Here is a 14,027-nt window from a genome sequence, read left to right as displayed (position 1 = left end):
CTACTCCACTTAGGATTTTGTAGACTTCAATCATATCTCCCCTCAGCCGTCTCTTTTCCAAGCTGAAGAGCCCTAACTGTTTTAGTGTTTTCTCATGTGAGAGGAGTTCCATCCCCTTTATCATCTTGGTCGCTCTTCTTTGAACCTATTCTAGCACCACTGTATCTTTCTTGAGATAAGGAGACCAGAATTGAACGCAACATCCTTGATGAACTAGCCCCACTACAAACCAAAACTAGAATCAGCAGAAGATCAGATCAATGGTTTGACAATTAACTACTCCTACTTAAAAGACAATGCAGATGACTAGAAAGAATTTGGAGAAAAACTAATCTAGATCACACGAAAACTGCCTGGAAAAAAAACTAACAAACAATACAAAATACTACTAAAGGACAAGAGAAAAACACATTACACTAATCTAATAGGCACAAAAACCCAAGATACCAAAAAACTATTCCAAATATTAAAAGACCTAACAGACACCAAATCCTACATGACCACTAACCATACTCCACCCCCCTCAGCCACCCTCTTAGCAGAACACTTCAAGAACAAAATTACAAATGCCAGAGCCACCCTCAATTGTACCCCATCCCACCTAAACGAACTCACAATTCTTCCCACAGATAAAGAATCAACTGCAGCTGACAGAACATGGTCTCAATTCCTCAACATACAATGGTCTGAATTCAATAAATTCTACAAAAAGTACAGCCACACATCCTATAACCTTAACCACTGCACATCATATCTCCTTACAACCTCCAGCACAAAATTCCGTACTCTACCTCAGCAATGGATACAAACCATGCTCACTGAAGGCCTTTTCCCAACTGACCTCAGCAAAATCATCATCACCCCACGGAGCTCTTGTTGGATACCTGGCATACTCTGCCTCTCTCCCTTTTAGGTCACGTTGGTCTGGTACGGATGCTCATATTTCCTAAGTAGCTGTATGTGTTGCAAACCCTCCCATTGCGTTTGACGGGAAAGGATCTGCGCAGATTATACAGAGATATCGCTCGATTTTGTTGGGCAGCAAAGAAACCTAAGTTGAAGCTACCACAGCTCTTGGGGAATTGGTCGAGAGGGGGGTAGGTTTGCCGGATGTCCAGGTTTATAATTATGCGTGTTTGCTCCGACATTTGGGGGAATAAGTAAAGTTGTTATACCCCTCTTTTGTTGGAATAGGAGTTTTTTGCTCCCTTTGATGCGTTGCTCCATAGTCCCAGAAGTGCGCTTCCGATGGATATCAGAGCGAGTGTGGTATTTGGCTCTCTGCAAGAGGCTTGGTGATGGCTATTGAAACGTTTGGGGGGCCCCGAGGGTCACTGATCTCTTGCCTTTACGGGGCAATCCAGCTTTTCAGCTGGGCCGGGTTGCATTTGGATTGGGCTTTTGGGTGGGGGAGGGGGTTAAGGTTTACACATATTGTTCCAGGTCAATGTTACTGAGTTCAGTAGGAGGTGGCTGATGGATGGATTGCTCCAGGGTTCATCAGAGTCCAGGGCCCTGGTTCTGTTGTAGTGTTCTTGGACCAAAGTCTGTAAGGGAATATGGTAGGTAGGAGATGTGTATTATGTCCCTATGGATGACAAAATGTTGATGACTGTTCTTCTGTTGTGAAAATTGTTCCAGTGTTCTTTTTTTGATTTTGATATCATCTGTCTGCTTCTGTTGAAATGTGGTTTCATCAATAAAAATTGTTTGAACATAAAAAATGTTTTTATGTTTTTGGATGTGAACTGTTTAAATGTGACATTTGTTTGTAAAGTGGTAAATAAGAATTCAATGCTAGTTAAATGTACTAGCAGTTGTGTTTAAAAACAGATATGCATGATGTAAATGGCCACAGGCATCAAATGCTGTGAAAAGATTTGAATGGTAGCAGCAATAATCTACAAAAACCCTGACAAAGCTGTAATAAAATAGTGGCCGTGTTGGGTGTTTTTACTTTATAAATGAGAGTTTTTGGCACCGATTTATGTATAATTTAATCAAATTTATCTGTAAAAAACAAAAAACAAAAACACAACAACCCTGGATAATTTTTAGAACAATAATTACTTAATACAACCCAAGTTCAAGCTCATTTGTATTCTGTAACAGGGTGTCTAAGATATTTTTCTCTTATAGCATTTATACACACACACACACGTATAGCAAAGATACTTACCTGTTCCAGGTGTTCTTTGAGGACAGTAGGCATATATTCTCACATGTGGATGATGTCATCTACAGAACCGAGTACAGATACTACCAACTGCATTGCCACTTAAAATCTTTAGGCAATGCCTACTCCATGTGTGTGTAGATGCCTCCCTGCCTGACATTGGCTCAGTAACAAAGCTAAGAAGCGAACTAGGGGATGTGGGCGATTTGTGAGAATATATGCCTGCTGTCCACAGAGAACACCTGCAACTGGTAAGTATCTTTGCTTTCTCCAAGGACATAATATTCTCATGACTCTGGATTAGGGTAATGGACATATAAATATAAGCCTGGCAAAACTCAAGAGGGTTGGAGGGAATGTTGGCGCTCAGGAAGTAAGAAGATTCTGGAAGCGAAGGGGATAACAGGGTACAGATAGAGGTTTACCTTACAGGACATTGAGCGAATAGGGTATGGATATTTTAGGTTAGGTAGGGAACACTTTCAGGTCATGGACCTGGGGGGGCCGCCGCGGGAGCGGACTGCCAGGCATGATGGACCCCTGGTCTGACCCGGCAGAGGCAATGCTTATGTTCTTATATTCTGCAGAACTACTTGTCCAAACTTGCGGTCTCTTCTGGAGTTTTGTTCCAAACAGTAGTGAGAAGTAAAGTATGAACTGAGGAGCAAGTAACTGTTTTGCAAATGTCATCAATAGATGCAGAGTGGAAATGAGCCACTGAGGCAGTCGTAGCTCAGATATTGTGGGCAGTTACATGGCCCTGTAGCATTAACCCAGCCTGATTATACACAAATGCTTGAGTACCTGTATGTAAACCACTTTGAATGTGGTTGTGTAACTACAAAGGTGGTATTCAAGTCCCTATCCCTTATCCCTAAAGGAGAAATAATCCACTAGCTAACTGGAGATGGTTATCTTGGTAACAGGAACTCCAAGTTTGTTAGGGTCAAAAAACACAAAGAATTGGGAGGATCCCCTATGAGGTTTAGTTTGGTCCAGGTGATATGCCAGAGCACATTTGTACTCTAAGGTGTGAAGAGCTGCTTCTCCAGGATGAGAATATGTCATTGGAAAAAAAAACCAGGCAAAATTATGGCTTGGTTGAGGTGAAATTCTCAGATAACTTTGGGTAAGAATTCTGGATGAGTTTGAAGCACTACTCAGCCATGATAGAATCTTCTGTAGGGAGAATCTGACACAAAAGCATGACGGTCACTCACTCAACAAAAAGAGGTGAGGGCAATGAGGAAAACTAACTTCCAAGTGAGAGAGCAGGATGTAAACAGCTCAAAGGGAGACTTCATAAGAGCAGATAGTACCACATTAAAATCCTAAACAATAGGTGGAGGCTTGATAGGTGGTTTCATGTGGAATAGGCCTTTCATGAAATGGGCTACAAAGAGATACAAAGATAGGTTTCTTATCCAAGAGAGTGATGGAAGATTAAATTTTTACCTTTGATATCTTCTGTTAGTCTCTGTAGGAATCCATATGCTAGGTGCTCCTCCCCCTTAAGAGTGAGAGCTTGAGCCATCTGCAGATGAGTCCCAAAGCTAAGCAACATACCTGAACAAATCCATGACAAGGGGGGAAGGGGAAAGATCCCCAGCAACATAAACAATTTCTGAACTGGTCTGCTCTGCAAAACATTAAACAAGTAATAAATAGGCACAAAGGCAATTCAGAAACACATTTAGGAACAACGTAGAACTAATCTGCTGTGTGCAATGAGCCTCACATGAGACAGCCTTCAGTTTAGGATACTCACAGAAATGGAAAACTCCTCACAGGATCTGTCAACTGGCTGGAAAGTCTTCAAGCCTGCAAGGAGAATAATCGAGGCAGAAAGAAGCAGTCTATTCTAAACAACTGAGAGTACACAGAGAGGGCGGGTTGTATGGAATCTTAAAGGGACTAACAGAAAGGAGATTATCGAAGGTAAAAACCTAATCTTCCATTCTGTTACGTCCCTTCTGGATTCTGTACGCGAGGTGACGTACCAAAACAATGGAGCAGCAAGGAAGGGACAGAAAAGCCTGCCCTCAATACCAAGGTCCCAAAAACGGCATCCGAGAGAGCCGCCACATCCACTCAGTAAAATTGGGTAAAGATATGAGGAGAGGACCAAGTAGCTGCCCTGCAAATTTCATCTGGATGAATCGCGCAAGACTCCGCCCATGATGCAGCAACACTTCTAGTCAAGTGGGCCTTAAGAGAAATCAGTGGCTGCTTGCTGTGGGTGAATGTCACAGAAAATGGCCAGCTGAACCCACTGAGCAATTGAGGACTTGAACGTCGGCCAACCAAAGCGAGGCGCAGCAGTCAGGGCAAAGATGTGATCATACAGCAGAAATTATTAGTCCTCTCCAAATAGTGGAGCATGACTCTCCTGACATAGTAACATAGTAGATGATGGCAGATAAAGACCCGAATGGTCCATCCAGTCTGCCCAACCTGATTCAATTTAAATTTTTTTAATTTTTTCTTCTTAGCTATTTCTGGGCAAGAATCCAAAGCTTTACCCGGTACTGTGCTTGGGTTCCAACTGCCGAAATCTCTGTTAAGACTTACTCCAGCCCATCTATACCCTCCCCAGCCCATCCTCCACCAAACGGCCATATACAGACACAAACCGTTCAAGTCTGCCCAGTACTGGCCTTAGTTCAATATTTAATCTTATTTTTTGATTCTAGACTCTGTGTTCATCCCACGCTTCTTTGAACTCAGTCACAGTTTTACTCTCCACCACTTCTCTCGGGAGCGCATTCCAGGCATCCACCACCCTCTCCGTAAAGTAGAATTTCCTAACATTGTTCTTGAATCTACCACCCCTCAACCTCAAATTATGTCCTCTGGTTTAACCATTTTCCTTTCTCTGAAAAAGATTTTGTTCTACGTTAATACCCTTCAAGTATTTGAACATCTGAATCATATCTCCCCTGTCTCTCCTTTCCTCTAGGGTATACATATTCAGGGCTTCCAGTCTCTCCTCATACGTCTTCTGGCGCAAGCCTCCTATCATTTTCGTCGCCCTCCTCTGGACCGCCTCAAGTCTTTTTACGTCCTTCGCCAGATACGGTCTCCAAAATTGAACACAATATTCCAAGTGGGGCCTTACCAATGACCTGTACAGGGGCATTAACACCTTCTTCCTTCTACTGACTACGCCTCTCTTTATACAGCCCAGCATCCTTCTGGCAGCAGCCACTGCCTTGTCACACTGTTTTTTCACCTTTAGATCTTCGGACACTATCACCCCAAGGTCCCTCTCCCCGTCCGTGCATATCAGCTTCTCTCCTCCCAGCATATACAGTTCCTTCCTATTATTAATCCCCAAATGCATTACTCTGCATTGAATTTTAGTTGCCAGACATTAGACCATCTAACTTGCGCAAGATCTGATCCTATCACTCCGAGCCTGAGGAAGGAAACACAGGCAAACGAACCTCCTGGTGGACATGGAAGGCGGAAACCACCTATAACAGAAAGGCAGTTACAGTACAGAGAACAACTCCTGCATCCAGAATAGAGAAAGGGTTCCCTGCACGAAAGAGCCCGAAGCGCCAAAATACGCCGTGCCAAGACAATGGGGACCAGGACAGTATTGATCATCAGATCCAGAAGAGTAGCTGCCTTCAGTGGCTTTCCTAAAGCCCTGAAGAATGATGTTAAGATTCCACAAAGGGAAAGGATGATGCAAGGGAGGTCACAAACGAAGCACCCCTCTCACAAATCTGGTCACATCTGGATGAGCAGTAAGCAAATTACAGCCTCTGTGTGCTCGGAAGCACAAAAGGCCTGCAATCTGAACTTTAAGGGAGGCCACTGTAAAACCTTTCTCTAGGCCTGCCAGAAGAAAAACCAGGACCACCTGAAATGGGAGTCCTCTCAGGTTTCACCTGATCCTTAGCACACCACTGTTGGAAAGCCTTCCAGGCTTTGGCATAAGAAGCAATAATAGAGGGCGTCTTTAACTGCAAAAGTGTCAAGATGACTACATCTGAATAGCCATATTTAATCAAGGCTGAGCACTCAACAGCCTTGCCTTAAGACTAAAGCGCTGTGGATACACCAGGGGCACTGGAGCCTGACTAAGATGGTAGTGATAAAGAGGGAGTTGGAGCCTCCTATGATGCTGAAGACGGATGAGATCTGCACACCACGGATGCATCATCTGGGCCAGAAAATAGCAGAAACATGCTGATCCAAAGTGGTCATTCGCAAGATTCTTAATTATGCCCAAAAGCAGTCATGGTGCTCGAGGCCGCTTCCGTTCCGGGATGCACCATCTGGATCCTAAGTTTATCTAAATCTACAGGATAGGACTGATAGATGTGGACCAATCACAGCCCTACACGTCATTAAATTTGTCATTTTTAGTTTCACTTTCACCGTGTTTTTTTCACTTGAATACACCAGTTGTACTGTGCAACAGAGTTCAGCACTCGTTTCAGTCTTCACTTTGGACTCTTCGTGACTGCAATCAATTCTGTTCAATCAACTGCCTGCTTTGACTGGACCCTTGAAAAACACATGCTAGCTAAAACACAGCCCGTGTCGGGTCATTGTAGTCTTTTACATGTTTAATGTGGTCCAAAGATATCTTTTAAGAAATAAAGGAAAATCAAGAACATTGTGTTCCTCCACAGTTTGTTTTCTTTTGGATTGCTCCTTCTTCTGTGGAAAATTGGGTCTTCCTGTTTTGTGCCTCATAGGAAGAGGTATGGCCAGTAGGAAAAAGGAGGTATTGATGTCTCTATATAAGACTCTGGTGAGACCTCATTTAGAATATTGTGTACAATTCTGTAGGCCGCACCTTCAAAAAGATATAAAAAGGATGGAGTAGGTCTAGAGGAAGACTACTAAAATGGTGCGTGGTCTTTGTCATAAGACGTATGGGAACAGACTTAAATATCTCAATTTGTAAACTTTGGAGGAAAGGCGGGAGAGAGGATATATGATAGATGTTTAAATACCTACATGATGTAAATGCGCATGAGTCGAGTCTCTTTCATTTGAAGGAAGCAATGGAATGAGAGGTGATAGGCTCAGGAGTAATCTAAGGAAATACTTTTTTACAGAAAGGGTGGTAGATGCCTCCTGGTAGAGGCAGTGGAGACAGAAACTGTGTCTGATTTCATGAAAGCCTGGGATAGTCATGTGGGATCTCTTAGAGAGAGGAAGAGATAATGGTTACTGCAGATGGGCAGACTGGATGGGCCATTTGGCCTTTCTCTGCCTTCATGTTTCTATATTTCTATGATGCACATGGAGCAGGCAAGCAAACTTCTAGTGGAATGGACCCCGAGTCAAAGAATGGTAGCACATGGCAGGCTGGCTCCACAGATCCATTAAAGTTTCTCCGTGAAGCAGCAGTCCGGACTCATGGGACTGTGTCCTTTTCTCCTACAGAGGACCCCTGGAAAGGGTCTCAAGGCACTGAAGTTACCGAAAAAGACCAATCTTTAAGTGAAAAATAAGAAAAAGAAGCAGAGCAATTCAAAAGACTTCTGCATGGATTGCTTGCAGAAATTGAAACTGCGGATGGCTCTAGCTCTCACTCTAAGAGGAAGGAGCTTGTGCTCAGAAAAGTTTTGGATTTCTACATCTCCCGGATTGTGGGTTGGCACTGAACACCTAGCGTATGGAATCTACATAAGAACATAAGAATAGCTTTACTGGGTCAGACCAATGATCCATCAAGCCCAATAGCCCGTTCTCACGGTGGCCAATCCAGATAACCTAGTACCTAGCCAAATCCCAAGGAATAGCAACATTCCATGCTACCGATCCAGGGCAAGCAGTGGCTTCCCCCATGTCTTTCACAATAACAGACTATGAACTTTTCCTCCAGGAAATTGTCCAAACCATTCTTAAAACCAGCTACGCTATCTGCTCTTACCACAACCTCTGGCAATATGTTTATTAAAAGTTTTAACAGAAAATGCACTGATAGCACCAAGATGAACACTAAGCAAACTGATTTTTAGACCAGAGTTAGAGAGGTGGAGAAGGTAGTCTAGTATGGACAGAAGTGGGGATGTGATGCAATGCACACCAGGAAGTAAATCTTGTCCATATAAAGTAGTAACAGCGCAGAGTGGAAGGTTTCGTAGACGCTTTCGTAGATATTGCAGCCAAGAGGGAGACATTTACTTGGTTGGTGAAAGAAAGCTCGCTGTTAGTGTTAACAAGTGGCTGTTGGGATGAAGGAGGGATCCTATTGCGGAAAGATGGGCTTTACCTTAACCAAGCTGCTGGCATCAACATTTAAAAGGAGATAGAGCAGCTTTTAAAGTAGAAACTGAGAGAAGGCCAATAGACAGTCAAAAGAGCATGGTTCGGAACAAGGTATTTTTACAAGATATCATGCTGAAAGCAAGGTTGCAATGCAGGCCACAGTAGACAAGTTTTCCTTAAATACAAAGCAGACAGAGTTTAAAGATCATAATTTAACCATGCCAACTGCTGAGCAAACTAAATGAAAACGTAGATATAATAGGCATCTCTGAGACCTGGTGAAAGGAAGATAACCAATGAGACATTGCCATACTGGGGTACAAATTATATCGCAGTGATAGGATGGATCAAATTGGTGAAGGCATTGTGATATATGTTAAGAAAGGCCTTGAATTGAATAGACTACAAGAACCGAAACACACCTTGGAATCAAGGACTGCTTTAAGGAGCAGCTGATCCAAACTGACAAGAGGCAAGGAAATTTTATGCTTTCTGTGTTTAGACCTTGTTCTTACTGGAACATATGAATTGGTACAGGAGGTGAAGTTGCTGGGGGTCGCTTGAAGAAATTTGATATATAGTCCCTAGAGTAAGTTCACACAGGAAATACAAAATATAGCATTTAACTTTAAAAAAGGAGACTAACATGAGGATAACATGGTAAAAAAAAGAAATTTAGAGAAGCAGATGCAAAGGTCAAAAATTTCCATTCTGGAAGCCCAGACCAGATATATTCCATGTATTAAAAAAGAAAGCATGGGATAGGGAAGCAGTCGAACTAGAAGTTATAGGGTGGGAGACTTAGGAACAATGTCAGGAAATACTTTTTCACAGAAAAAGTGGTGGATGCCTGGAATGCTCTCCTGCAAGAGATTGTGAAGAGATAAATGATGATGGAATTCAAGAATGAGTGGGATAAACACAGAGGAATACTATATAGAAAAAGAATTGAATGGAATCCATTTAAAGCAAAACTTAAATGCGTGAGCTTTGACAGCAATTTCAGAGGTTGGAAAGTAAGACCAATGTCGGGCAAATTTCTACGGTCTGTGCCCCATAAATGGCAAAAAAAGCAGATCAGGATCGAGACTGAATGTGGACTTCAATGGCAATTCCAGTAGTTTGGAAGGACCAGTGTTCAGCAAACTTTCAGGGTCTATGCCCCAAAATTGGCAGGGAAAGATGGAGATACCAGATTCAACTCTGGCCACCTTGATGGGCAGACTGGATTGATCATGCAGGCCTTTATCTGCAGATATTTACTATGTTATGTTGTTACCTGTAGTGCCTATTCTGAGCAATATTAAGGTATAAGAAAATGATCCTCTGTTTATATCGGTATTTCACACATAGTTCAGCAGCACTCCTTCCTGTCATGGACTCAACGGTTGAGTGCTCAAATTTCCCATATTTCTCTGAAGATGAAAGCTGTAGGTCTATCTTGTTATCTTCTAGAGACCTGGAAGAAAAGGAATACAAAGAGAGATGAGTGGCAAAATTTTCAATCCAACTTTTTCTTCTCTACAATGACTTTTTTCTTTAACAAATCCAGTCCTATCACTATTTCTATGGTGCAAGAAGGCATCCACATACCTTTTTCTTCACCTAGTGATAGCCTGGAATTTAGAATGTCTGACATTTCTCTGTAGTTCATGCTGATTCTTGACATCACTACAATCTTGTCTGCCCCTTTCCCATGTTCATTGCTCTCCATTATAGATAATCTAACTTCTGATTACCCATCAAATTTCTGCCCAATATCCAATCTCACCCATCTCAGCCCTTTCCCTAGTGGTGGGGTGCAGGGTTAGGGTTACCAGATGTCCGGATTTCCCTGGACATGTACTCCTTTTAGTGGACATATCCAGGGTTCTGGAAGGCTTTTCAAAACCCAGCACCTTGTCCGAGTTTTGAAAAGTTTCTAGCTAGGAGTGACGTCAAGACATCATTTGCGCATACATGGATGCAACGCGGTGACGTCACGCACATGTGTGCATGCATGTGACATGATCAAGTAACACCCGCAGATGCCCTCCCAACAAGTGAACAGGTTGAGGAGGTAGGGCTGTGGGGGGAATAATGGGGCATGACTCGAGACAGGCGGAACTGTAAGGGCCTGGGGGCAGGGTCATGGGTCCAGATTTTAGTTCTGGAAAATCTGATAACCCTATGCAGGGTCATCCAGAACCAAGCCCTGCCCTCAGTATAGCCCAGCCGAGTGGTAACTGGAGTGGCCAGTGAGAAATTACAAACCCAAATAAAAGTCCAAAACATGTACCATTCAAAATCAAAAGTTCTTTATTGTTCCCCCCTCAGGGATAAGGCTTCAAAAAGAACTAAAGTCCATGAAAGTGCTTTGTCCTGCATTTGAATGTATTATCACATCGTTTCTTCAAAAGGCAAAACATAACATAACAACAAATTTCTAGACCACATAACCACATTGCTGTTCCATAGTTTCCTACTGTGCTTGTAACTGTTCAGCCATCCACTTCAGGCCTGACACATTGACCCTGGTCCTGCAGATGAGAAAGGGAGAAAACAGAGATCCAAGTGTGATATTTTCCATAGATAAATGCCCCTTAAGCAGCTTGTTGCTATCTTTGTGGCCTATATACCCTTTACTATGGCTGTAGGTCATTGCTTTCCTCGAGGGATAGTTTTGTAAATCTCACTCCTGACACAATATTACGTAGACAGTTTGATGATTCCACTATCCCTTGGGTCTATTTCTGAATCAGTCCAGTCACTTCTGAACACTCAGGTTACTCTCCTGTAACTTCTGGTCACTCTGATTACTTCAGGTCACTTTTGGATTTCACAGCCCTAGCCCACGCTCTGACCTCTCTGGTCAGGTTTCTCAGCCTTAGGCCATGCTCTACCCATAGGAGTCCTTGTTGCCAATAAATAGCTCCCCTATCCAGTTTCCCTGTCTAGAAATCCTATGAGGAGCTCCTTTGTATTCTCGGGGTGAGGCGACTTTCTCCAGTATTGTCACCACCACTATAGCCCAGGGAAGGGCTCTATAGCAATCCCAGTGGTTACAATAAACAGCACACCAGCGTGTGACCCGACATGGAGTCACCCTGCAGGACTGGACTCTCAGCAGTAATCAAAATTAAAGCAACCCAAAATAAAGTCTCCACAATTGAGGTTGTTTAGAGAAATAGTTCAGTTTACTATTTTCTTCATGCAGGTAAGTAGTTCATCAAACATTTGCCACATTAGTCAGAATTCCACACAGCATTAAAGCAAAACTGTCCAAAAGAGGCAAGAAAATAAAACAGTCCAAAATAAAGTCCAAACTTTCTTTCAATCTTAATTAAGTCCCAATTGCTTCTTGAGACCACAGCTCTCCACAGAGCTAGCACTGCCTGCTCCAAAGCAGGAAATTCAGTAAATCAAAACTGCAGTTCAGGATAATAGTTCCCCCAATTCTCAGTCCTTAAGAAAAAATGAGGAAAGCCTCTGGCAACATTTATGACTGCCAGGAAAGGAGAGTGTACAGGTTTTGTCAAAATACAGCCACAAAACTGGCTTTCAAAATCCCACCCAGAGTGAAAACAAAACCTCTCCCCACACACTCCTAGCTTTCTCAAAAAACCAACATCCAAGAAAACAAAACACAGCAAGCAAACAGTTCCAAATAATCCACACTCACTGTTTGTAGCTTGAGGCCAAGTCCACCTGCATAGGCTCAGGGTAATTAGCTTCACAACCTGCACCGGCTTCATGACAGTCCATAGGCTCTCCATTCAAAAGTGGCAAGTCCTCATCTTACCCGGCCTCTGTCAGCTCCATAGGCATAGGGTTGTTGCTCCTGTTTGGCCCAGGTGGATCTTTAGGGAGGCAAGGCCTGAACTTCCTCCCTAACCGGCCTGCTGGCTTGAATGCCACTGCTGGCTTACATACCCTAGGGGTGTGGCCTGATCTGAGGTAGTCAGCAGAAGTCCAGGGGCCTCTTGAGTTCCCCCGGTGGTGATTCGAATCAAGCTCACCTACTTCCTTCTCAGATGAATCCAGCTCCCTCTGGTGGTTAATGACATTATCTCCCAAAATATAACCCTGGGAGATCCTGGAATTTTCCTTCCGTGTTTTTATTCTTACTTTTTTCCCTGGCTTAATTGGGACCTTGGCAGAGCCCGGGTCTGACTGGTCACAGTATCCAAGTGTCTCCTCCTTTTCCACAATACAAGAAGAGAACCCCTCTTTACCCTTGCAACTAGGTCCCAAGTTGATAGGAACCTTTTCTTTCTTCTAAAGTAGGTGTTTTCCTCAGGGTTAAGTCTTATGCAAATTGCGTGCAGGTTAGACTTTCTTCTTAAACCCAGCTGGTTTTGGCATATTGTCTGCCCTTCAGTCTACCAGTGGTTCTGAACCTCCGTGAAGGGGCGTATACCTCATCACACTGGGTTATTGATGTAACCATGAATCTGATATTATGAGCCACGATATGACCCTCCCGAGTCAGCCCAGTCTTGGCATAAAGGAAATGCAATCTATTAGCCAATTACCGTAGATAAAGTATGTTTACAGATGTCTGCCCCCAACCTGTTTGGATCAAAAGAAACAAAAAGCTGGATGGACTGTCTATGCACTTTAATCTGCTCCAGACAGAAGGTTAAGACTTGCTTATAGTCCATGGTCTTTCACTAGATAGGGTATGAGCTTTTGGAAAACCTTTCGCAGGACAACAGACTGATCAAGATAGAAACCTGATACCTTCTTTGGAAGGAACTTAGGATAAGTACAAATAATCACTCTATTATAATAAAACTTTTGTGAAAGGTGAATCAGCTACAAGGGCCTGAAGCTCACTGATTCTGCGTAAAGTGACCTCCACTAGGAACGCAACTTTTCACATCAGATGGCACATGTCAAGTGTCTCAAAAGGAGCTTTAATCAGCTGTGAGGATTATGTTGAGGTCCTATGATATTGCAGGAGGACTGATTGGAAGCGTAATCAAAAACAAATCTCTTATAAAAAGGATAACTAGAGGCTGTACAGAGATGAGTTTAGCTTCCATACAGTGATGGTACATTTCACACTGAGATGAACTCTTAAAGAGTTGGTTTAGAAAGTATTCAAGCAGTATTTGTGTTAGGCAGGAAAATAATCTAAGGCTTTGCCTTTACACCAGATGGCAAACCTCTTCCATTTCAAATTGTATCAATTCTTAGTGGAATCTTCCCTGGAAGGAAGCAGCTGAGTAGAGGAGTAGCCTAATGGTTAGTGCAGGGGGCTTTTTCATCCTAGTGAACTGGGTTTGATTTCCACTGCAGCTCCTTGTGACCTTGGGCAAGTCACTTAACCCTCCATTGCCCCAGATTTAGATAGTGAGCCAGCTAGGCCAGAGAAAGTACCTGCATATAATGTATACAGCTCTGTGTATGTCTAGTAGCACTACATCAACCCCACGCAAGTCACTTGATTCTCCACTGCCCCAAGTACATTAGATGGATTATGAGACCACTGGAACAGATAGGGAAAATGATTGAAGTACCTGAATGTAAACTGCTTTGAGAGTGGTTAGTAAAACTACAAAAGATAGTATACAAGTCCCAATCCTTTTCTCTATAGAAATGATTAGTAGGGGTGCAGAAGAGACCA

The 14,027-nt window shown here is 43.0% G+C and overlaps 1 protein-coding gene across 1 annotated transcript in view; it reads right to left on the bottom strand.

Annotated features, from left to right (window-relative positions):
- Positions 1–14,027, bottom strand: part of DNHD1 (dynein heavy chain domain 1) — a 681,063-nt gene that overhangs the window by 628,959 nt on the left and 38,077 nt on the right. The window contains exon 4 of the mRNA XM_033948490.1: positions 9,696–9,875. Within this exon, the coding sequence (XP_033804381.1) occupies positions 9,696–9,875 (180 nt within the window). The remainder of the gene's footprint in view (positions 1–9,695; positions 9,876–14,027) is intronic.

Source organism: Geotrypetes seraphini, chromosome 6, assembly GCF_902459505.1.
Source record: "Geotrypetes seraphini chromosome 6, aGeoSer1.1, whole genome shotgun sequence".
Lineage (NCBI taxonomy): Eukaryota > Metazoa > Chordata > Amphibia > Gymnophiona > Dermophiidae > Geotrypetes > Geotrypetes seraphini.
This window is presented reverse-complemented; position numbering and strand designations above follow the sequence as displayed.